The sequence below is a fragment of the Tachysurus fulvidraco genome, chromosome 13, assembly GCF_022655615.1.
Source record: "Tachysurus fulvidraco isolate hzauxx_2018 chromosome 13, HZAU_PFXX_2.0, whole genome shotgun sequence".
NCBI lineage: Eukaryota > Metazoa > Chordata > Actinopteri > Siluriformes > Bagridae > Tachysurus > Tachysurus fulvidraco.
In genome coordinates, this window is record NC_062530.1 from 17,276,811 (window position 1) to 17,301,888 (window position 25,078).

The following is a 25,078-nucleotide window of genomic DNA, read 5'->3' on the forward strand; positions in this document are numbered from 1 at the left end:
TAACTTACATACTCAAGTCTACAAATACATGTGACCTAAGCTACAGCTCTAGGTTAAGCAATTATTTCTACAGAAATTGCTCTGGAAGGCTCACTGCTGGGTTCTTCACTGTGCAATTAGAGCAGATCTCGCAAATCTGTCCACAGGTGCTCCCCTGTTGACTGCCTTCCTTTCAGTTTTCTGATTAATTTTCTATAATTAGCCATAAAAAAGATTTAACATGGGAGAATTCTGCTAAGTGGTCACTTATAGACATAGAAATGTTGTAGTTGTTATAACACATGTAATGACAGTCAGCTTGTTTTACATAGACTATATATATATATATATATATATATATATATATATATATATATATATATATATATATATATATATATATATAAACAAACATATGTAAATAGTAAATATAGGACACAAGTTTTCAACAGATTTGACATTTTATTTTCGACATTTATAAAATGAATCCATATGCAAATATTCTTCAAGTTATGTTCTTCATATTGATGTTGGCAGCAGTGTGGGGCCACCCTGGTGTTGTGAAATAGCCGGGTTATCGCGGACGTGTGGCATCGGCCTGATTCACAACACCAGCTGCAGCACACACACCTCATTCTCACATCGGCTTCTTGCTCGAGTCTTCCGGATTTTAGATGGTGATACTGACACGCAACAGATCATGAAACACTCACTTTCTCATGCACATGGTTTGCTTTAAAAACTATTTATGAGACCATATAAAAGGCTATTACCATATAATGGCTATGCTCGTATGGTTTATAATGGTTAGCTACAGTACTAAAGAATGTACTGAACAGTAAACACAGCAGATCCAAATGCTAACCTTCAAATTCTGAGCGATTCTCTATTTCAGTCATACCCCTCAATCAGTTGAGAGAATGTCACAAAGATTTGGACAAAGTCAAGTCAGTCTTTTGTACAAATGGCTTGTGGTCCAACCATCGTGAAGAAACTGGCACTGGTAGTCTCTTTTGAGTCAGTCTGAATATAAAATACTATAAAAGGTGTGTGAGAAAATGGTTCTGGTTAATTAAAACGTTAATTATCAGACTTGACTTGTACATAAAATTGTATGAGAGATTATAAATGATTTCATTCAATAATTATATGAATCAAGTGGATTTTAAATGGCACAGAACATAAAAAAAGGATAAGATAAATGAAACAAGGTGATGAGAAACAAAAGAGGAACCAAAATACAAAGAAAACTGAAATTTGTGTTTTATTTTTCAAAACTATGAAAAAGAATACAAATATAAATTCGCACAGGGTATGATTAATGAAGAAACAGAATTTATGAGGGGGTAGGAACATATACACACACACACACACAAACACACACTATTTTTCTCTCTCTCAGTTCATCAGGACCTCCATCTGTACTAGCCTGGCATTGGTATCTCCGGCCATGCGGTATGGGATCATCCCAGCAAAAGTGATCAGTGCCCGTGCCTGGCCACGTAGTATCTGTGCATGTAAATGTAGAGGACACACTGCATTACAGAAGAGCACTAGCAGTTTGCATATCACTAATATGTCTTAATGCTCTGAAAAAACACATCTAATATCACAGAAGCTGAATTCTAGAAAATAGTCAAATAGGTGAAAAAAAATCCCAAGCCAATAAATAAACAAAACACAAATATAGTTGACCAAAATAACAAATGTTAAGGATTATTATTCAGATTAACTTCTGGCTGTCTTGCTTTTGCCTGCAAAGATCACAATCAGAATCTCGCTAGCTCACTGTGCTTTACTTACACAGTAAATGTTAAACTTTTTGAAAAGTTTTTGGACAGTTGCACACCGTAAAATGGCTGAATGATCTAAGACCACACTAAATGAGAGTAAGCATACATCGGAGTAACAATTTATGAGATTGGAAGAGGTTATAATTATATTATATGAGGTTATATGCGAGTGAGGCACCTTTAGGTATGAATTTCACACACTTCTTTTCAGGAGTGTCTTAATATAAGTAAGTCCCAATATATCTTTAAAAATAATTATTTCAAAAGACTTTAACCTTGATTACTTTGTAACACAATGTCAATGTTCAAAACTAGAGTGAAATATCTATAAAACTGTCTTGCTGTGCTAAGATAAATGTGTATGGTTTTCCCAACCGAGTCTCGGTCCTCCAGTGTGCGCGGTTGTCTGCCCGGGGTTCCCGCTGTCGCCCCCTTCAGGCGCTTGTACTGGGTGAACAGAATGTTCATAGTGGCAAGAAGCACCTCGGATAAATTGTGTCTGACCTGCATGGAGGAAGAATCAGCATTATGAGTATTGAAACCAGTGAAATAATATTAAAATGACAGCAGAATTTCATGCAAAAGTGTAAAGTGTTCTGATAATGAGCTCTCTTACCTCATCGCTAAAGTTCCTGAATGCTGCTACCCTCTCCTCGACTTGGTCATGGCTCAAAGGAACAAGCTTTAACCTCTCCATTACCTGACACGCATACACAAATGGTTATAAAAGTACAATAAGTGGCACATTGAGCAGTTGAACACAGACTCCATCTTAACTCACGTCGTATGCACGGTCGATGTGGCTGGCATGGTATTCATCAAAGAAGGTCATGAGGTCCAGGAGTAAGTAAAAGGTACTATCCACAGATTTCTCTCCAGCTATACCATTAGTGCGGAACCTGAAAGAACCACATCTTCAAAATAGCATCTCCTGCCCCAGCGTCTCCTCAGAATCAGCAGCATATCCAACAAATCAATTGGAGCAAGGCTTAAAGGAAAAGTCCACCTTGAATGACTTGCTATTAATACTACTTGCATCGATGCTCTGTTTTTGTTTTGGTTAACAGTTTCTTGCTACATTACCCACAATGCTATTCATATGCCTGCTGACAATGGTGCCAGTGGGACTGAGCCCTTGCATCATCCAGGTCTATAGAGAGCAATGTGGCAGGAGTTTAGTACTTCAGTTTGCCCAGTGTTCTTCCTCAAAAGCAAATTTCATGCTAATATCACCATCGACTGCGTCACTTAGCACAACTGTGTTCTGTATATACCTGCATTGCATCACTATTCCATTTTGTTGGATTTCTTATTAGTACGACATGGGAAATGGTAAGAACCCTTCCTTTTGTTTTAATAAAAACAAAACCTCATTGTAACAGAACTAGCAACACCCCTGTGACCTTTTTTGGCAGATTGTAGCTGACGTCTCAGAAATAATAAACATACAGTAGCAACCAACAAAGTGGTGCATCACAAATATTTCAACAAACATAAATAATGTGTTTCAGGGTGGAGATTTACTTTGTGTGAATTTAATTTGAGATTTTCATTGAGAGGAGAAACGTACCTTTCAGCAACACCTAGCGCCATGTTCTTGAGTCTCTCTTTGTTTGACTGTGGAGCGTTGACTTGGGCAATTACTGGACTCAGCAACTTATTCATCAACTCCAGCACTTTATCAGGGTTCTATTGGTAGCAAGCAAAAATATGTAAAAATGCAACTTGTTCTTACACACACACCCAATCACCAACAAGTGCACTTCCTGTGTCATGGTTTCACTGACCTTGCCTAACTCATAAAGTTTGACAGCTTCCTCAAACAGACCCTTGTTCTCGGCCTCTGAGGCCACTTTGGTGATGATGGCTCGTGTGTCTCCGGCAAACTTGTCAATCACACCAGGCTGAAAGGATTAACACAATCCCTTTTTAGAGACGGGCAGCAATTCAGGACGCACGCTTGTATTTATAAAATGTTGTCCACCAAAAGAACAAAGCAAACATTGTACTTCATGAGTGCTGAAACAATAGAACATTTTTACAGCCTGTGTAGAGCTGAATGGGTACAATAATGAATGAGCATGAGTACAATGAGCTGAAATAAAGCTCCCGGAGAAGCTTTGAATAGAGGCATGATTGCAGAACGTGTTCTTCTAACCCCGCCTTGCATGTTATATAACGCTACAAGGCAGAGCACAGAACCTAGAGGCATACCTTTCTGCTTCCATCTTTTTCAAGCCTTCCAAGAAGCATCTCAAACTGTAAAAGGAAAAGGCAGGTTAAGAATTTTAGAGAAGTCATACAAGCGGTAAAAAACAAACTGTCTGACTTCTGAGGCACAGCAACACCCTACCTCACGACTCTCAATAACCAGCTCACTGACACAGCGCATGAACATGTTCTCTCCTTGGTTGTCTTTCTCATTCCTGCCAAATACACACACACACAGTCCTGTTAATAACAGCTATATACATGATAATAAAATGATCAACCATGTGGTCTCCAAACACCGGGCCAGCTTTCAAACATGAAGGTGTGTGAAAATGGCTTCATTATTCCTGGAAACAATCATGAGTCAGAGTGCATTGTGACTGCACCCATAAAGTCCCTCATGAATTATTCATCCATTCTTAGAGAAATAGTGCAATTCCTGCAGTGAAGGTGAAATGACTTCCAGTTAAACTGGGGGCTTTTTAGTAGAAAATGCTCAAAATCAAACATTTATCTAAGGTCAGGTTCACATGAGTTTGTTTAGGTTTAGTTGGATTTATGTACCGCAGGAAGTAGAAGTACTGCAGAGCCTCTCGTGGGTCTGTGGCCTCAAATTTACGAGTGTAGAGCATGAGAAGACGGATGAAGTTTAGTCGTCGCACCATGGGGGGATCTCCTGGTTCCTGACTCACTGTGAAAACAGGAGATAAATCAATCAACACTCAATTATCTAGCAGTTATAGTGTCAATTATATAAAACCTGTGGATTTCTCATAAGAATTATTCCACTGCTCTTCAAATGAAAACTGAAGATCATGCATTATGTCACATTTCAAACCACTCACACCCTCTGTACACATAAAGCTTTATTTATGCACTCTCAATATTGATAAAAGCTCTGTTTGACTAGGTCTAAATAATTCTAGTAATTAAATTAGTAACTTGCAATAACAATGAAATATTAGAAATGATGCAATAACAATGTGAAAAATGTTTTGTTTTGGCTTGCATTGCATGTCACCAAAAAAAGGAAAATATATATCAGCACAAATCTGTCACCAGCGTACATAGCTGTCCGCTCTGTCCTGATGATTTGAGGAGCAGCTTAAGTTCATAGAGGGTGAGGGCCACGTGCACAGCATGACTGCGCAGACGCTCAACACGGAAGAGGAACGCTATAGCTGCCTCGAACTGTGCGGTCAGAAAAAGCACCTGAAAGTAAAGGAACGGCTGCTGGCTGGCCGAGAAATGAGACTCGCCTGAGGAGAACAATAAGATATTATTTAGTACTGCAATATGTTCAGGACATTTTGGAACATTATTGATACACAAACCATAATAATGCTGCACAAATTTGCAGACTGGCAACATTTAACAAACTAGACCATTTGTATTCATTTAGTAAAAAGTGCATAAAAAGCATAAGTCGTAAACATTTTTAAAGATGATCTAATATTTGTTAAAGTGTAAAAAGTTATCAGGATTCAAGTTCTAAGATATCACTCTAGAAAATATTATTCGTGTATTTCAGTATGTGCGCAGTGCACGCGCACGCACGCACACACACACACACAAAAAAACCAACAAGATGAGCATGTGCAATTTAAAGAAATATATGCTCCTTAAAGCAAGTAATGAGCTTTACAAAAATCCTCCACATCTGTAAAGAGGCTGCTTTCTTTGCATTCGCATGAGCTGAAATAATCCCTTCTCATGTAGGCTGTGATTCGAGCTGACGTTTATAAAAAGAGCAGTGAAAAGAGCTGCAGCTGGAAGCGGAGCGGTCCTTATCAGCACAAGTGTTTAATGCAGCCTAGTTGTGGGGCATCGTGAGAGATAAGCTTGACTCATCAGGCAGGTGGGGAAAATATAGTGCAGTGCCTTTTAAAATGCAGCGAGAAGAAGTTTTAAGTCAAAGAGAGCTTATCTAGGACAAGCTAACTGCTGAAGAATAAATTTCCTCCTCCTGAATCGCTTCCTTCAAGAGGGCCGAAAAATCAAAGCAACGGCCGGTGATGCATTCCCTTGGTGCCTTGTTTTGACCCAAGCATCTAATGCAGCGGTGTCCAATCTTATCCGGAAAGGGCCGGTGTAGGAGCAGGTTTACATTCCAACCAAGCAGAATCCACAACAGAGTCTATTAAAGGCAAGAACTGATTGGTCGGAATGAAAATCTGCACCCACACCGATTGGACACCGCTGGTCTAATGTTTAGAGAGTGCTTTATGAACACTGTGGGTCTAAAGAGCTATGGAAATGTACATAATAAACTGCAGTATGATAAAAAAAAATCTGGAGAAGTGGAATGGGCATGCATCTCACCATAGTCCTCAAGGAGCTGCTTTTGTAACTGGGCCACAGTGAGTCTTTCCTGTGGAGCACTGCTGCCATCTTCATTAAAACACACCTGGTTCAGCTACAGGACAACAGAACCACTGCTTAACATTTAAGTATGACACCCAATAATAATAATAATAATAATAATAATAATAATAATTATAATAATCAATTTATATATATATATCAAAATAGAGACTTGGAACATAAAACAAAGGGGAAACCACTGCAAAAGCCACTTTACATGCTCTTAATGCTGCTCAGGACAATTAGCACACTATCAACAATCCTGAACAAAAGAGTTCAGTTCTGTATTATTTAATGTTTATTGCATGGTTGGTTTCATGTATAAATCTACACAACATCTGTCTGTGAGGCACATAAACTGTATAGTGCTGCAATCAGAATCAGTGCCAGAAAGAAGAGCTGGAGTCTTACCTTGAGCCACAGATAGTCTTCTGTTTTATCAGCCACCTCTCCGTGGTTGTCTGCGATGTCGCACTTGCCGATGATGCAGTAGACGGCGCGCTTATAGGGATCAGCGCTGTTGCGCAACACACGCCGGTAATGCAGCCGTACTTTATTTTCTGTAGCTGGCGCTAGGCTGATCAAACAGACACACATGTTAACTCTTTGCTTAAAGTTATGTTGGTGTGCACACAGTAAAAGAACAGCAACACAGTGCAGCTTTGAGTGTGTGACGTGATTCTAGTTAATCTCACCGGCGATCCGGGCTGTTCATATACTCCTGGAACCAGGTCTTAAAGTCTCCTAGCTGGTGCTGCGCTTGGTTCACCACCTGCATGGCTGCAGCCACGTCTCCACATCGCAGGCAGTAATAGATCAGAGCCCACACCGGGTGGCCCTCCACCTCACCATCCTGCTCCACACACAAGCACATAAATGAAGCTTGTCTATCAGTGCTCTTGCTTTTGCACACTTTTCACAGGAACATCTGAACTAAGAGGCTTATTCTCTCATGCTGGGAATATCTGTCACCGTGTTATCTACGATATACACAGGCACACACTAGTGAGTGATGTAGAGGGTCATGCTGCAGCGAAGGTGCACTACCTGCATGCCTGGAAGTGGGCCGGGAAGTTTGATGTTGAGGAAGCTGTGTACAAGCTGATAAGTGCCAGGTACACCGCCTAACTGAGCCTGGTGCAGGTTCCCAAACACCGTCACCATGGTGTATTTCTTATAGCTGTAAAAAGAGGTCATGAGGTTTAGAGCAGTGGTTTAAAAAGTTTTTTTTAGGCCAGGGCCCTCATACAGAGTTCAGCATATAGTTTTTATTTAAACTAAACACATTTTTAAAAGGATTGTCACTCAACTTGAGGTTATTTAGTATAGAATTAGCAAATTCATAGCATAGGATGTACTTAAAATAGATGTTTTGAAAGGAATAATCTATCATTTGTGAGAAGAGCTTGTGTTATTGACTTTGAAAGTACAATTATTGAAAATAAATGAGGGGGGAACCATAAACTTCAGCAAACTGAATGACGGACGGATGATTTTAAGTATTTCAATTACTATATTTCAAAGAAATGTAAATACTGTGAGCTTGTACAGCAAATATTGTGACATTTTAGAATTGTGTTATAATTGTGCACATATTTATGCCTTTGGTTGGTTTTGTTCCTGCTTTTGTTCCCAGTTCAGTACCATAAGCATCCATGAGACTGTTATTTTCAGCCCAAAAGTCTGTGTATTTGGTCAGTTCATATAAAATGATCCCCCCCGACACCCCCCACCACCACCTTTTACCCACACACTGTTCTCCTGTCTGATCTCTAACCTGTTCTCCAGGAAAATCAGAGCCTGTCGGACAAAAGCCATCTGCATCTCCACAGAGACACGACTCTTCAGCGTGTCTTTGGCTGGAACCAGCAGCACATCCGTCATCTGCTTCACCATCAGCCACATGTCAGACACGTTCTACACACACACACACACACACACACACACACACACACAAAACAATATGACAACTACAAATACATTTCGGTAGCTAATAGATCATCACAACGCTAATGAACACAAGGTTGTCAATTAAAAACAATTTTAAAGAAAGCAAAAGTAATTGGCAGCTATGATTGGGACTAACCTTATCATCCAGACTGTCAGCTACCGAGGCACACAACTCCCCCAGATTGGGCCGACTGTGTCCGTTTACAATCCGCTCGTTGAAAACGTAGATCTGAGGGAGAGAGGAAAGCGCTCACACACATCCTTACGGGAAGGTCATGTGTCAGTTTAGGCTATGACCTTGCAGTAAAGAAATGGACGATAAAAAACAATATTAAAACAATGAAAACATTTAGAAGGTCGTTGAAAAAGAAAACCAAGACGAGAAACAGGACTCCGGCGGCGATATGGCGGCACATGGTGACTGCAGGTAATAAAGTGACCAAAAGAGATAGTGCCTTTGTGCTGGAATAGAGAGATTACCCATAATGCCCCTAGTCAGCCAATCAATCTTTTGGATCAATTAGGGCTTGGGCTTGCAGTACATGACCTAATTGAGCCTAGTCACGTAGTGTGAACAGACAGTGGAGCACAGCTTACATGGACACGTCCGCTTAAATTAGTGGTTTAAGTACGATGAAAAATGTTCAGTTTGGTGGAAATAATGACTACGTGTGTAAGGAATAAACTAAAGAAGACAAAAAAATAGTCAATGACTACATTGTGTCATGTATCTCCCCACAAAGCTAAATAATAAGCACAATCCTGATGTGTTTATCACGTAACAGAAACCAACATTTAGAAAGTGTCAATATATCAATGAGATTTCGTGAGATTTTCATCCTTTCAGTTGTAACTATAGAATCAATAACAGAATGAGTACATTAATATGAAGCTGTGACATGAGAGATGATCAAAAGTACTGTAGTGGACATGCATTTAAATATTGTGCATAAGCAGTAGGCTCACCTGTCGCCCATAAGCCACCTCTACACTGTCCAGAGCGCTGCGTCCAGGAGCTCCCACTTCACTTATAAAACTCGGCTGTGTGGAGGGATCACACAAACACACACACGCACACACGCACACACATGCACACACATGCACACGCACACACAGATTAGATGGTCTGTTTGATTTATTTGTATGTAGCTCTCCACACCAGAAACAACAAAGACAACTGCAACTCCTGTGTAAACAGGGTATGAGAGGCACAGAACTCTCACTCAAATATGTTTTCATATAAATGCAATGATCAATGCAGCGTGAAATCTACAGAGAACATAAACCCAAGCTCGAGTGCACATCTCTCAACAGTGCTCATGTGCACACAATAAAACTTGCCTCAGGCAAAAGAATTGACTTCTTCAAAAGAATGACAATTTATCTGGATGACATCACTCATTTAAAAGTTTAAATGGATTATACAAGAAGTGTGCTGTAGAAAAAGAAACAGACTGAGAGCATCATGGATGCTCCCAGCACAGGAAGTGAACAGCGGGTCCTACATTGCAAAATTTAACTGCTAATTAATAATTTAAGAGTTAGACACGCTCACACGTCCTCACACACGCGCACGCGCCCTCTCTCACACACGCGCGCACTCTCACACACGCACCCTCACACACACAAACGGTCACGCACGCTCACTCGCGCACATAGCCACAAAGGAAAATGAAAGACAGTAGAAGTGTGTGTATGCGTGTATGTGGGTGGATGTGTCGTGATGAAGATTTAACAAACAATAATAATGCAGGCCAGACTTTGTCCAGGTCACAGCACGGGTGGATGTAAAATACATTACTCTGTCCACTTTATAAACCCCTAATGCCATTTCATCAGTCTATAAGTGTGTCGTTAACATAAAATACACTGCTTTCACAAGCAACAAGCGCAAACTGAATCCCTGCACTGAATGCTGCCTTCCAATATTTTTTACTCTGGTCAGTTTGTGAAGGCCGAACACGTGTATCCTTCAGCATCCTTTAGCATCTCATAACCCAATTGTCAGTTAAGAGCTAGTGGTCAAAACAGACCATGTTAAATATCATCAGAAAACTTAAGGGACAAAAACAGATCAGCTTTTTATTTTTTTATTTTTTTTTATTTTATATATATAAAAACATTAGTAGTTTGTGTTTTTTAAGATAATATTATCTTGTATTCATTTTTATTTGGCAACCTACCAGAAGATGCTGTACTATTCAAAAAAGGAATTCAAGATTTTTTTTTATTTTTTATTTTCCACACAGTTGGTATAAATCCAAAATAGCATCTTTTCCACTATATACGTTTACGGTTTACAGTAAAAAAATTATTATATTGTACAAAAGAAACACACCCAAGGAAAAGGAGAGATTTAAATTAGATTTCACTAACTACTTTATTACATACAGGGCTTTCTTCTAGTGATTAAAAATTGTGTGACAAAAAATAAAATGCGGCTTGAAGGTTAAAATTTGGATATTTTTCCTCCATTCTTCCTCCTAACAGATCTTTCAACCATCAATTGCATTTACTTAGGCACCACAGAAATCCAATGAGGTGTGTGTGTGGGACTGCTATTTTAATCCCCCTCCCACACGCACAAAGAAATCCAGGCCACACACACACACCAGAACACTGCACTACACACTATATATTCAAAACTATGTGGACACCTGGCCAGCAAACCCATATGTGGTTCTCCTCCAAATTATAGCCAAACAGCTGCAGGCACACAATTTTACAGAATGTCTTTGCATGCTGTAGCATTGTAATTTCCCTTCACTGTGCATAAAGTGAGTTACATGAATATATGAAAGAACTTGAATATGCTGCACTGAGCCCTGACCTCAACCACACTGTACATTTTTAAGCAAAACTGAGTACCGAACGTCACCCCATGCCTCCTCACCCGATCTCAATAAAGCTATGGCTGCCAAATGAGCACAAACCCACACAATCACACCCAAAGTGGACTAAATAAAAAATGGGATGTTCACAAAGTGCATAGTGGTGTGATTAATAGGTGTCCACAAACATTTGGCCATACAGTATGATACCAAAAACATGTGTGTGTATAGAGATACATAGCAACAGAAATCTACTTCTGAGTGAATCATATTTCCAGCTTTACATTTTAATACAGATTTAATGTCATTGCGGTGTGCAAAAGCTATACACAGTGTGAAATGAACATTTGACTGATGACTGTGAGTGAGCATTGGTGCGTGTGTGTGTGTGTGTGTGTGTGTGTGTGTGTGTGTTTATAGACCTCCACATCCTGGCTGAAGTCCAGTGCATCCTCGCCTGCTCCCAGCAGGGTGTGTAGCACTCTCTGCTTCACCTGCTCCCACTGCACCAACATGGACTCACGATGATATTCCTCCGCCAGCAGGAAAGTCTGCAAGAAGGTGCATGGAGAGAAAGAGAGAGAGAGAGAGAGAGCGCGAGAGAGAGAGAGCAAGAGCGAGAATAAAATTGAAGGAGGAGGAGAATAAAAAAAAGACAAAAAAGCTCTATTAAATAAATAGGTTAACCAGCATGAGATGCATCAAAAATAGCCACCGGAGGGAGATGGGAGAAGCTTAGTCCTGCGTTTGTGTGTGTGTTTACAGTGCACTATATACCGGCAGCCATGGCCTTGTAACGATGGCCGTTTCCTTCTCCATTCAGGCCAAAGAATCAGAAACTGAGAAAGCTCAGAAATGTGCTCCCTCTCATCTAAAGGAAGTGTGCCACTAACTGGGTCTGCCTTCACGCCTGCTACAGATTTAGCATACAGCCTGATTGAATAGACCTTTTTGTCTATTTCACGCAATCCCGGAGGACCGGCGTGTGGTAATTGCGAACGCTCTAATTAAAACAGCAAAGAAAATCTTTTATGGAACAAAGTGTGTTGAGGGAGGGTGGGGGAGGGGGTTGCACAAGGTGACATGTTCCCACTAAGTTGAGGAAAATCTCTGGAGCTCCAAAGATGGATGGAGACTCTGTGCAGTTTTTTGAAGGATTTAAATCGATTAGTTCTTAACCAAAATGCAGTCAGACGTAATGGAGTGAAATGCTTCAGCTATTACGAGTCATTCTTATTGTTAAAACATGTTTAGAAAGAAAGCAGCTTTGGAAAAATGACTTCATTCCTATGGCTAATAAAGCTGATAAACTGATTTCTTCTTTTGTAGCAAATGCTTCTCTATTACCGATAGCTAACACAGATCTCTTAATCTTCAAGCCAGAGAGATAATAGATTAAGTATGGAGAAGATGGAGAAGATATTGACCCACTAGAAGTCTCCCCTCTGACTAAGTGAGGGATAACGGCTGGCCTACAGTCCTATTTTTACTCTAATGCTGTGAAGTTAATGTTAGTGGAAATGTGTGATGAGACAACTTAATAGGGCCAAACTCTTTTTTTTTTTTTTTTTTTTTTTTGTTGATGTAAAATAAAACCGACCTTATAAAAGCAAAAATAAACTTATTTATTATCTAAATAATAAATAAATAATACGTTTATTTATATAAACTTATTATTTATTAAGACGTGTGTGCAGATAGATTAACTGATTGCAAAGTGAAGTGGAGACTTACCCTGCGGCGAGACTCCTCAATAGCGGACAGCAGTGCATTGTCTCTCTCATTCTTCAGAAAGCCCTGGAAAAACAGACACGGCCTGGAGGTTAAATGTGCTGCAACCTACTTTTCCCCCTCTTGGCTTTCAGAGTACACGCCCTCTCTTTCTTTCTCTCTCTCAATCTGTCACACTCTCTCCTTCCTTCCTTGAACGTCTTTGCAGGCACAAGGACGGCAAAGACAAAGAATAGGCATCGTTAACAAAATCACCAGTTAAAGAAAATCCGCTTTTAATCGACCGGCGAATTTCGCCACGCTGTAATTCCTTTCTTCCAACATGGTGGCGCCAGACTAGCTTCGGGTTGCTTCAAGAGATCTTCGGTTTCATTCTAGAAGGTTCTGGAAGTGAAACACTTTCGAAAAGCATGCTTTTACACGCGGTTGTGTACGACGAGCTGCTCACAGCGCGTCTGATTGATATTTTGCGAAAGCATTTCCCACAAAGCTTGATTAGGGATCTGCCTTTTATTGGCATCCTGTAAACCAATTCCATTTGCACTGCTAAAAACGATAATGGTTATTATCATAACATCTTATAGACTTGTGATGGCACAGGAATCATATTCTCAACTGTAAGACTAGGGGATGTTATCTCATAACACATCTCCTTTACTGTATTAGTTTATTTTTGAATAAAACAGGGACATAGAAATCATTCGAACTCTGAATGGTTGCAAGCTACGCCAGAGGGACTCTGATATCTGAGTGCAGGAAGAAGATCTTTGAAATTCGACTGCGAAGATTCGTCAGGAAACCATGCAGCCTTACAACAAATACCCGGCTGTATAGCGAATCCCCTGACACCGGCACCGAACATACATCCTCACTCGCTCAATCCAATGAAACCCTGTGTGCTGTGACTGGCGACAGGAAAGGACACTTTGCAGAAGAAATGAGCACATTCGCTCTCACAGTGGCACAGAACAGCCATCTGCAGCAAACACATGCACGGCAGGGGCTGGGGATAGCAGGGTACACAAAATGAGGGGAAGTTGGCAGTGGTCAGCTTGGAGTTTCAGATGAAGAGCAATCAGAATGCAGCTGGGTGGGGCTGAAGGGTGAAGCGTTACATGAAACAGCGACCCCGTGTGGTGGTGGAAGCCTTCTGAATGCCAGTAAGACACCCAATACATTTTCTCGCCTGAGGCTTTTAGAACATGATACTACCTATAATCTCATGATGCCTCACTCTGTCGTCTGAGTCATACCCTCATATGGAATAATGTCTTCTTTCAACACACCACACCCCTCTTTAATCGCATTATTGCTTCCTTTACCATCTTCTCAGCTGCCCTGAAGTACTTTTCTTTAGACGTTTTCGACCTCTCTGAACGTCTGTACGAACACCTCTATTCATTCCCCATCTCATGACTCTTCAGGAAGCTTCTCCCCCTGCCCCCTCACCACCTTCTGACTTCTCTAGCCTACCCCATTACCCCTTTTGCCCCTCCCCCACCTCAGTAACTGATTGACAGACAACCAACTCAACCACACCTTTGATTGACAGCTGCAAATGAGGACTGATTTTGCTGTGACCCGGGATACGGAGGAGTGGAGCGTGTGGAGATGGGTGGAGACCCATGGAGAGAGGAGAGTGGTTAATGGTGTGTGCATTTTTCAATCGTTCGATCGTGAAACAAGAGCCATGAATCTCACTGCTGTTTTTTTGGCCAGTCATTTCTAGCTCAGTCATCGTGGCCTTGTCCTCCACTAGACCACAGGAGATGCTAGCGCCACCCGCTGTCCATAAAGGGTCCCAGACCATGGAACAGGATTTATCCACTCTAAAATCCTGCATTTTAATTATTTAATTATTTATTTATTTTTTACATATTGAGGCTATGCTCATATCTTAAAGATGTAAAAGGCCTAGTTAGATTATCTCATATCTCTCTTGCTGGTTTTATAACTCAATGTTAATAGTAATCAGGAGACATTAGGACTCGTATTGCGGCATAAAATTTCAGCACGTACGGCTTGTGTAGATTTGTGCGTTTGTCAGAATGTGTGTTATCCGACGATGAGGGAATTTTGTGTGACACACAAAGAGAGCAGTTCCCACCCAGACAGCCATGCACTCATATAGGGAACTGCACGTAGGTGGGGAAAGAGGACATTGTAACCAATATAAGATACTACTGAGATTTTCTGGAATGTTCAGGAGAATTCATACAGTATCTTGGAAACGCTACACATTGAGATGTCTAATTTTTGTCAGGATGGACCATTCACATTTACAATCTGGAGCTTTTACAAATCCAATCTAGTATGTGCAGACTGTGTCGTTTCTGTTGACTGCAGTACATACAAACTGAATGGTACCCTTTAACCTATATGTTTAATTAATGGCTGTCACACATGCAGCAAAAAAAAAAAAATTCTGTTCAGCAAATATATTGGCACAGCACTCACTGGACAAAAGTCGCAGATATAATCCAGTCGTGAAATCATGCTGTTTATCTGCGCTGTTTAATTTAATGAGGAAGATGCTCCCGCTTCTGCCATTAGCACTTCGAAACAATGACCAAGACAGGAACCCCACCCTAATGCCACTACTTCCTGTGTGGCCACCGAGCCTTCTTCGGTATCATCATCATCCTCATTACCAGCATCATTATCAATATCATCGGAATTCTAAAGCATTATTATAAGACAAGGTGTAAGGTATGGAATCTGCATGACACAAGTGCTACAATTGAATCGTATAGTGAACTCGTGCAAGTCTGCAAGCATGTATGTGTGTGCAGGAGATACTTACCCACGCCGTGCTTCAGTCTGTCGGTGTAGTTGCATATAGCCAGGAGCAGTGTGTGGCTGCACCCAACACATTCTTTCCTTTTCCCCTAGCTTCAGGAAGTTGGTCAGTGCCATTCTCTGGCTTTTTCTGACCTCGATGCCGGCACACACTCTAGACTGCCACGAGAGCCTTCCCACCCCGTGCCGGGCCATTGGTCTGAACCCAGATATGTGCCACGAGCAGGGTTCCTGTGGGCTGCTTTATTGTCAGAGGAGGACCATACCAAGTCTGTACATAGACGAGGGGGGGGATATGGAGGAGGAGTGATAATTCAGCCTGAACCGTCTACCGCTCTCCATCACCCATCTACCCCTCCCTCTTCCCTCCAGCATCCCTGCCATCCTCCTCTTTCAGTCTCACTCATTTCTTCCTTTTTTATACATCTCTGCATCCTTCCTCCCCCCCCCCCCTCTTAGCGCAACGCAATTATGGTAATGGATTTTTTTTCCTCCCCTCTCCTGATGGCTTCCGACATCCTGTCCAGAAATTGGGCTAATAATCCTCTTAAGAGTCATGTTTAGTTAATGAGAAGAGTGCAGTGGCTTTGGAGCGGCTGGCCAGGCCAAGCACGAGTGCATGTATAGCTATTTCACCCTCGTGAGCTAAAGCAGCTGCATCTATCACAGTGTGGGAGCAGACAACAGGCACTGCTCTCGAAGACAGAATGCAAAAGAAGCAAAAAGCAGGAGAGAAGGAAAAGACTTGCGCATTTCATGATTCTACCGTCTTGATGTCATAGTGTGATGTCTTTCCATACATCCCACTCCTGGCTCAAATGCTGCTACATGCTCCTGCTGCGCTGCACAACCTCCACACTTCTATCATGTACAGAAAAGCGAATCGCTATAGGCCTTACCTTCTTCTCTGATCTATACAGTATTAGAGAGTGGTGATGCATAATCTCATTCTTATACATCTCATACAGCCCAATTCACAGCTCTCCATTCGTCAAAAAATAATGAATAACTTTTACACTAAATTTACCAACACACACATGCAGGGACATATACCCGGCTACGCCTTATCAACAGTGTATGCTTTCTTTGTCTTGAGACAAGCAGCTCAGCAGCCTTAGACAGAGCAGCACAAAGAACAATAACTTAACATAAATGCAGCACACAATAGCTGTCTGACATCCTTAACCCCCACCACACACACACACACACGCACACGCACACGCACACACACACTTCCTCATGGCATATGTATAGAGTCATATTCATTATATTTCCGAAATAAGAGACTTTCAAAAGTCTTTATATTAAAAATAATTCAGTTATTAAGAGAGACACATCAATTCAAAGCATGCTAAGTGCTGGTGGATCAAAGACACACGGTCCGTACTGGGAAAAAGAGAGTTAGAGAGTGTATGTGTGTGTGAGTGTGTGTGTGTGTGAGAGAGAGAGAGAGAGAGAGAGAGAGAGAGAGAGAGCTTTACTGCCAGATGCTAAGTGCACTTCCAGTAAGAGAAACACTCTGGCAGGCCCCACCACAGAAATATCTAGGCTAAGAAGGGAAAGAGGGAGGGAGATGCAGACTCGGATGAGGGAGGAGACACACTGAGCCTTCAGGATGCGATACAAAACATAAGGGGATCGATACGCTAACGTGATGAGTCGACAAAACCTCTCTCTATCGTGCTGCATCGATTAAAACTAAAAACTAAAAAAACGCACGCATATGATGACCCTATGATGAACACGTAGCCATGACTGACAAGTGTCCATGATCCGGTCTGAAATAACAGGACAAGATCTTATGGGACAGACGAAATTGAGGTCCAGGGTTAAGTGCACAAAAAGCAGATAAGACACAGGAAGCCTTACATCTTCCTTGCTGCATTATTTATTACTATTAAAAATAATCTGAAAAATATGTGGAACATGATTTAAAAAAAAAAAAAAACGATAAAAAAAACAAAAAAAAAAACACTGCTGTTGAAGCTATGGGATTAACCGAAGTGTATAATGTGGTTGTGAAAACCAGTTCTCATAAAAACTGGGTTTTGGGCCTGAGTGCTTGTCTATGTTTACGTGGGCTTCCTGTCAGTCTTTTTATAGACACTCCCTAAATGCCCAGTCATTCAACCCCATCTCAGTCTGTTCAAAACGGGAAAATGTTGAAATCCACCAAGTGCCCAGTGCAGCCGGACCCTTTTACTGCGAGGCAAAAAAAAAACAACTTAATGATGAGAAATGCAGCCAGATTAAGATAAATACCATTTAAACCTCTATTACTAGTGCAGGAGATGAAGTTGGACATCAGATCTCTAGTTTAGCAGTCAGGGCACTGATCAGGGAGTCGGCCATTTTAAAGTCTGTCTCAATCACAGAATCTTTCTAGTGCCCTGGAATGTATGAGCCCTAAAGAAAATCCCACAATGCACCACAAACACAAGAGAGCATTACTGTTCACTATGACCCCTTACTGGAAATCACTTCATCCTTTCCAAAGAAAATGATATTGGAAAATATATAATCAAACATCTCAACTTGAGAAATGCTGGACAAAGGCTCGGCCAAATTAGTCTACAGACATAACGTTCTATTTGTGGTTAATTGAGTCTAATGACTTCTGCTAGCTACAGTAGGTGGGAATCAAACTACCAACCCGTGCAAACCTGCTCCAATCTTGACTAATCGTAACATCTGATCATCATCCTTAGCTTTGTGAATACATTTAAAATGAACGAGGTTCATAAAATTTCCTCATGATGTACACCATGAGCTGTGAGCAAAATTCAGCCAGATGATTTAATTCTCTCTGTTCGGTCACCACTGTGTCATTCCATGACTCAGTTTCCAGGTAAGGGTCTAATATCTCAGCTCTACACATCACCACACATCAATCTGCTATTCTTTCTTAGAAAAGCACCAATAAATCAAAACCAAGAAGACATCTGCACATATTCAGGAGGACCTATTTAAGCAAAATTTCCAATGAATTTATCATACTATCATTTATCATCAGTCTTCAAGCGAACAGCTCATATCCCAAGCTGAGGCAGTTTAAATAATTGTTTAAAAAGGCACCATTGACTAGAGACAGTATACACCAATTAAAACATGATTTACACATCAATATCAGGCTTTAAATATCATTAGGTACCTAATGTCCTCTAGGAACACTTTCAACAAGAATGATCATCAAAAAGGCAGCAAATACTACGCCCTTGTGCTGTGTCCTCTATCGCCCTCTAGTGCACATACAGTAGATTAGATACAGTAGCACTGAGTGAAAGATACTGTAAGTAGAGGCTCTAAACTATAGAAGAATCTTAAAAAAAATAGTTAAATCAACATCGAAAGAGATTTATTTTATTGTGTGATTTCTGTGGCTATAGATTAAGAAGCAGATGTATATCTGGCATGTTAAGAAATAAGGAAAATAAAGAAGCTGCCACCAATAGCAGCGTCGTTTTGTACAACTGTACGTATATTACTCAGCATAAAACTGTCGATTATCAGCTAGACTTAACACAACACTGACACTCCTACGTAACAGGATGACCGCTGAAGAAAGAAATGTGTGCGCGATTTGTCTGACAAGAATGACGGTACACTGAGTCACTGTGACTGACCTGCCAAATCACTGGACTTCAATTCTGTAGAAAATTGTGTGGGATTATTTGGAACAGAAGAAGCAAAACGGGCAGCACAAACTCTAGCTGAGTTGCACACGGAGTCTGTGGAAGAATGAGCGAAAACTGACAGCCTTCTTCACCACCTACGGAATTTCACTTCGCATCACTCTACAATAAGACACTGCTATCAGTAGCAAGTTTATTATTTTGCTAAAACAGCATGTTTTAGTCCTTTTATACGACAGAAAGTTGTCAACAATTTTTATTGATTAAAATCACAATGACACCATAAATGTTTTTGGTTTTCCCAGAATGCTCATAGATGATGCGAATCCTGTGAAAGGGTTGTTTTGTTACATTGAGCTGCTGATATACTGTCCTATTGTTTGACTGATATGTTGATTGGATTTTTCCCCATCGTTTCTCACCCCGTTACACATCAGTAAAAATGAAGATTTCCTCTAAGACAAATGAAGCCATCATCCACATCTTTCCACCTGTTGCACATTATGTGTCATAAGGCAGATTAACTGTCCTCCCAAACATACGAGACTGATGTCACTGATGACAGGAAAGGAGAAAATTTAAATTTTATTGGTATACATAAACATACACGGTATGACATGCAGTGAAATGTGTTTTATGACTTTTCCTTAAATGCACTGTGAAGTAAACTTTACTAGAATACGGAGAATCACTAGGACCCACAGCCACTAGTCCGATTCCCAAGTGTGACCTCCCAACAGGGCAAATGCTTTTCTGTTGTTCCACCTTGGATCATTTTAAGATCTATATATTAATCAAATTCCTACAGGATTTTTGTTTGAAGTTGTGATTCAACTTGCTATGTTTTTGTATTTTTTTCCTTTGAATGATTACTTTGATTGAAAAAATAAGCCACTGACTGGTTACGGTCATAGTTGCGTGTAAAGACTAAAACTTTCTTCATATCTTACACAAGACAGTCAGACTTCTTACAATCTCCACATTTACAAATATTACAATACCTCTGTAATCTGACTCACCTGAATATCTGCATCTTTCACAGGTTCCAGTGGCTCGAAGGTCGTAGCTGCGCTCAGGCTCTCCAGACGCTGGGAGATGTGAAAGATGTCCAGTCCTCTGGAGCCCAGGAGAATCGAGCTGGTGGAGCGAAAGAAGATAACAGGTATATTAATATCTGGTCCTATCAAATCTTCAGGTCACACTGGAGATTTTGAATTTTCATGATGTAATACACACTAACACATCACTATGAAATGAGAAGTGATCATGACGGCAGCTCATGACACGCAGTTTGCCTGTAATGTTACTGAGCTATTTAAAGGTTATTCGCTGTACTGGTATATCGACAGGTTTCATACTCCACTGATTACACAATTACCAGCATGACAACAACATACTGACTAAAAGTAATTTGGATTTTCGTTTTTTTTTTTTTAATTTATATACTGTTGTTAATCTGCACATCTGAAATCTAATAGAGAAGGGGAAAATAGGTGCTAATTGATGTATATAATTCATACACTGCATCAAGCGGATAGCTTCTATTAGGATCATCCATTAAGTGCTGCATCTGAATAAAGTCTCCTTTATATATACTGTATATTTAGAGCTGGTCTCAGAACTGGCTCAAAATACTCCATCATTATGATCAAATTGAATTTTTTTATTTTTTAAAGAAGAAGAAAAGAAAAAAGAAAATCAGTCAAAAGAGCTGGGAAAAGTGTATCTGCAGGAAATAAGATTTGCACTTTTAATAAGATTTGGAAAATAATTCGATCACACTTGGAAGGAAAGCTTTAAGGAGTAACATATCTTAGTATTTGATCTGTTTGTTTTTCAGCATTTTAAAGGCTGTTAAATGTCTACAAACATAAAGTACTGTTATTGTTTTGCCATTTTTCATATTCAAGATAGACTAGTTATGTCCTGTTCACTAGAAAGCCTTCATTATGAGGGTGAGTAGATTAAGGGAATGTATGCAACCGTTAATATGATTCTCAAGTGTTATACAATAAGTAATCAATAATGTGTAAAGTTCTAATGTGGTGTTCGGTAAATATTTGTGTGTTTTATGAGAAGCATCATTGATTCAGTTACATTATCAACATAAGGTTTTATTCTTTTGATATTAATCTGAAGGTATACATGATGTTGACAGCAGCTGTATTAAGTACACAGTTTTAAATTGGTAAATATTGTTCATACAGTTAATCTGTACAGAGACCTGTTTCAGGCTGTAATAACTTACTTAACCTTATTTTTTTAGTTTATTATCCACTTTAAAGCTTTGCTGCTCTTGTGTTAAGTCTTATTGCTTCCTGTTGCTGTGGGGTGTGGGGTTCTTCATACACAGGGCAAATGTAACTAGTTCCAAAAGTACTGAATGTTGTTAAGGTGGAGCCTTAGGAGTTTAGCAAGCATATGGTTTTGAAGCTGACAATAAGAATCAGTTAGGTAAGTATTCAATTTTGTAGAAATTTTCTTTGGAGCAAAAGACTCTCGCGTGACAAACACTTGAGAATAAATGGACACAAGAAGAAGAAAAAATTTCACAAAAGAAAGTGCTGTAATTGGTAAAATTGTTTTGGTGTGGTATTAAATAATAACCAGCGGGTGAATAAGTTGCTAAACAGATGCACACTCACGCTTTGACATCAGCCGTGTCCTGCGAGGTCCGTGTGAGGGTGCGAGAGCGCAGTCTCTCTCCAGCCTGCTGGATCTCCTGAAGGTTGCGTTCAACGTGAGGCAGCTCGGACACGGCCTCGGTCTCAGCTGCCAGCTGCTCAGCCTGCTGCAGCAGTTCTCCAAAGCCCTCGGTATCCATGTCTAAGCTCCTGAGATTACACAGAAAAGAGTACAGAGTTTAAAAGCATGCATGTACCTGTTCATCCCTTTACAATCTTACGTTTCACACACAGTAAGTAATAACAAACAAATATAAACACTTTAGTACAATTTAGTATCAGTGGCATGAATCTTGGGTGAATCTCAGGTTCGAGTCTCAGGCCGGCCACGACTGAGGTGCCCAAGGCACCGAACCCCCCAACTGCTCCCCGGCGCCGCAGCATTATAATATGTATAATATGTACATAAATGTGTGTTCACGGTGTGTGTGTGTGCACTTTGGATGGGTCAAATGCAGAGAACAAATTCTGAGTATGGGTCACCATACTTAGCCGTATGTCACGTCACTATGTCTTAGTTGTAAAGAAATGCGTTGTAGGCTGCTTTGCATCTTTAAATGATCTGCTTTCTCTTTCTGTCTGTCTCTCTCTCTCTCTCTCACACTCACTCACTCACACACACTGTGCTAGAGCATCCCATGAAACATGATGTTTTGTAGATGCTCTGCCCCATCGATGGGGGAGGAAAAAGGAGCACCTGGGGAAAAAATCCATGAATCCATGAAGCATGAATCTTGAGCCTGAATCTTAAATGACTATTGTGTGTAGTACAATATGATCATTTATTGATGTGTAATATGTTGGGCATGAATTGTGTAAATAGTTTTTTCGTGGAAGTATTTAATTTGGCATTATTTCTAGAATAGAAAAGATGCCAGGAAACTGGGCACTATAACTAGGGCTTAGTGCACAAAACAAGAGAAACATTGGACAAGTGTCAATCATCCCTCTCTCTCTCTCTCTCACACACACACACACACACACACACACACACACACACACACACACACACACACAGTAGGTTGGCAGGTGCAAAGGAAAGTTTGGATTTTTTCCCCAGGTGCTCCTGTTTCCTCCCCCATCGCAGAGCAAAACATCATGTTTCATGGGATGCTCTTGCACAGTGTGTGTGAGTGAGTGAGAGAGAGAGAGACAGACAGAAAGAGAAAGCAGATCATTTAAAGATGCAAAGCAGCCTACAACGCATTTCTTTACAACTAAGACATAGTGACGTGACATACGGCTAAGTTTACTCAGAATTTGTTCTCTGCATTTGACCCATCCAAAGTGCACACACACACACCGTGAACACACATTTATGTACATATTATACATATTATAATGCTGCGGCGCCGGGGAGCAGTTGGGGGGTTCGGTGCCTTGGGCACCTCAGTCGTGGCCGGCCTGAGACTCGAACCCACAACCTTAGGATTACGAGTCAGACTCTCTAACCATTAGGCCACGACTTTCCCCCAAATATATCCATAAGAGTTAAAAGTTCTCACTGGAAGCAGCTGATCAGATGTTTTTATGACCTTAAAACGGTACATATTTTATTATGTTATTTTCACATCTTATAAAATCTGTGTTCATTATGTTTTCACCGACTTTAAAAAAAACATTAAATTGTTACAAGTGCCTTCAAATATCCTACTAAGGTATTATTTTTGTATCTCCCACCACATGGAGTGAAATAAGTAACTTTTGTAAAGCAAAATTCTGCAGTAACTTATGAATGTCACCGGATCTAATTGCTCGTCATTGTATTCACACATTACAATAAAAACTACAATTACACACAGATACACTGATAGCAATTCGGCTAAAAACGTTAGCTATCTGCACTGATGTGTTACTCGGCTACTGTGCACATCATAGAAACGGATATATTTATGGTGAGCTACGGAAAGAAGACTAAAAAACATGTATATCATTTTCTAGACTGTATGAATGAATGTATGAAGCTAACTACACACATGCTAGCTGAGTTAGCATGTAGCACGTTTTACATCATGTCACTAATATACCGGTGTCTCTGGACCAATAACTCACTGTACAGTGAACAGAAGCTGATGGCGGATTGTTTCACTTACCGGTTTATTTCCACAACGCGTACAATTGCGATGAAGCGCTCAAACTGGTTGTTTTGACAGTTTATAATAAGAGTCTCAGTGTTCACATTACTCCAGTTTCACTCCCGGGTTCTGCACATCGCCGACGCTGATTGGCTCATTCACTCGGCCCATGACGCCTTCAAAATAACTTTATTTAAAACCCTAGGCGAGACCACAGGCTCCAGCACTGACAGAACTCAACAAACCACTCTAATTAAATATATGTATAACTTACAAATAATCAAATTATTATTAAATATTACCTTTGGCAGACTGTGTCGGAATGCACGGAATAAACGTGTTCCACTATGACACTGCCTCGTGGCCTAATAAACGTGTTCCACCATGATGCTGCCTCATGTAAACGTGTTCCACCATGATGCTGCCTCATGTAAACGTGTTCCACCATGATGCTGCCTCGTGTAAACGTGTTCCACCATGATGCTGCCTCGTGTAAACGTGTTCCACCATGATGCTGCCTCGTGTAAATGTGTTCCACCATGACGCTACCTCATGGCCTAATAAACATGTTCCACCATGATGCTGCCTTGTGTAAACGTGTTCCACCATGACGCTGCCTCGTGGCCTAATAAACATGTTCCACCGTGACGCTGCCTTGTGTAAACGTGTTCCACCGTGACGCTGCCTCGTGGCCTAATAAACATGTTCCACCGTGACGCTGCCTTGTGTAAACGTGTTCCACCATGACGCTGCCTCATGGACTAATAAACGTGTTCCACCATGACACTTCCTCGTGGCCTAATAAACGTGTTCCACCATGACGCTTCCTCATGGCCTAATAAACGTGTTCCACCGTGACGCTTCCTCATGGCCTAATAAACGTGTTCCACCATGACGCTGCCTCGTGGTCTAATAAACGCGTTCCACCGTGACGCTGCCTTGTGGACTAATAAACGTGTTCCACCGTGATGCTGCCTCGTGGACTAATAAACGTGTTCCACCATGACGCTGCCTTGTGGACTAATAAAC

The 25,078-nt window shown here is 40.7% G+C and overlaps 1 protein-coding gene across 1 annotated transcript; it reads right to left on the minus strand.

The window, feature by feature from the left end:
• Positions 1–1,225: 1,225 nt before the first annotated feature.
• On the minus strand, positions 1,226–24,224 carry nup93 (nucleoporin 93). The gene is made up of 22 exons (XM_027161987.2): positions 24,068–24,224; positions 21,936–22,124; positions 20,310–20,427; positions 12,863–12,925; positions 11,551–11,679; positions 9,264–9,338; positions 8,434–8,526; positions 8,125–8,264; positions 7,395–7,527; positions 7,043–7,200; positions 6,759–6,924; positions 6,306–6,399; positions 5,051–5,242; positions 4,548–4,674; positions 4,126–4,198; positions 3,987–4,031; positions 3,560–3,676; positions 3,343–3,461; positions 2,554–2,671; positions 2,389–2,472; positions 2,148–2,276; positions 1,226–1,488 (listed from the first exon to the last, which is right to left on the minus strand). The coding sequence occupies exons 2-22, from the start codon at positions 22,112–22,114 to the stop codon at positions 1,378–1,380; spliced, it is 2,463 nt and encodes an 820-aa protein (XP_027017788.1). The 5' UTR covers positions 22,115–22,124; positions 24,068–24,224; the 3' UTR covers positions 1,226–1,377.
• Between the last annotated feature and the right edge of the window lie 854 nt (positions 24,225–25,078).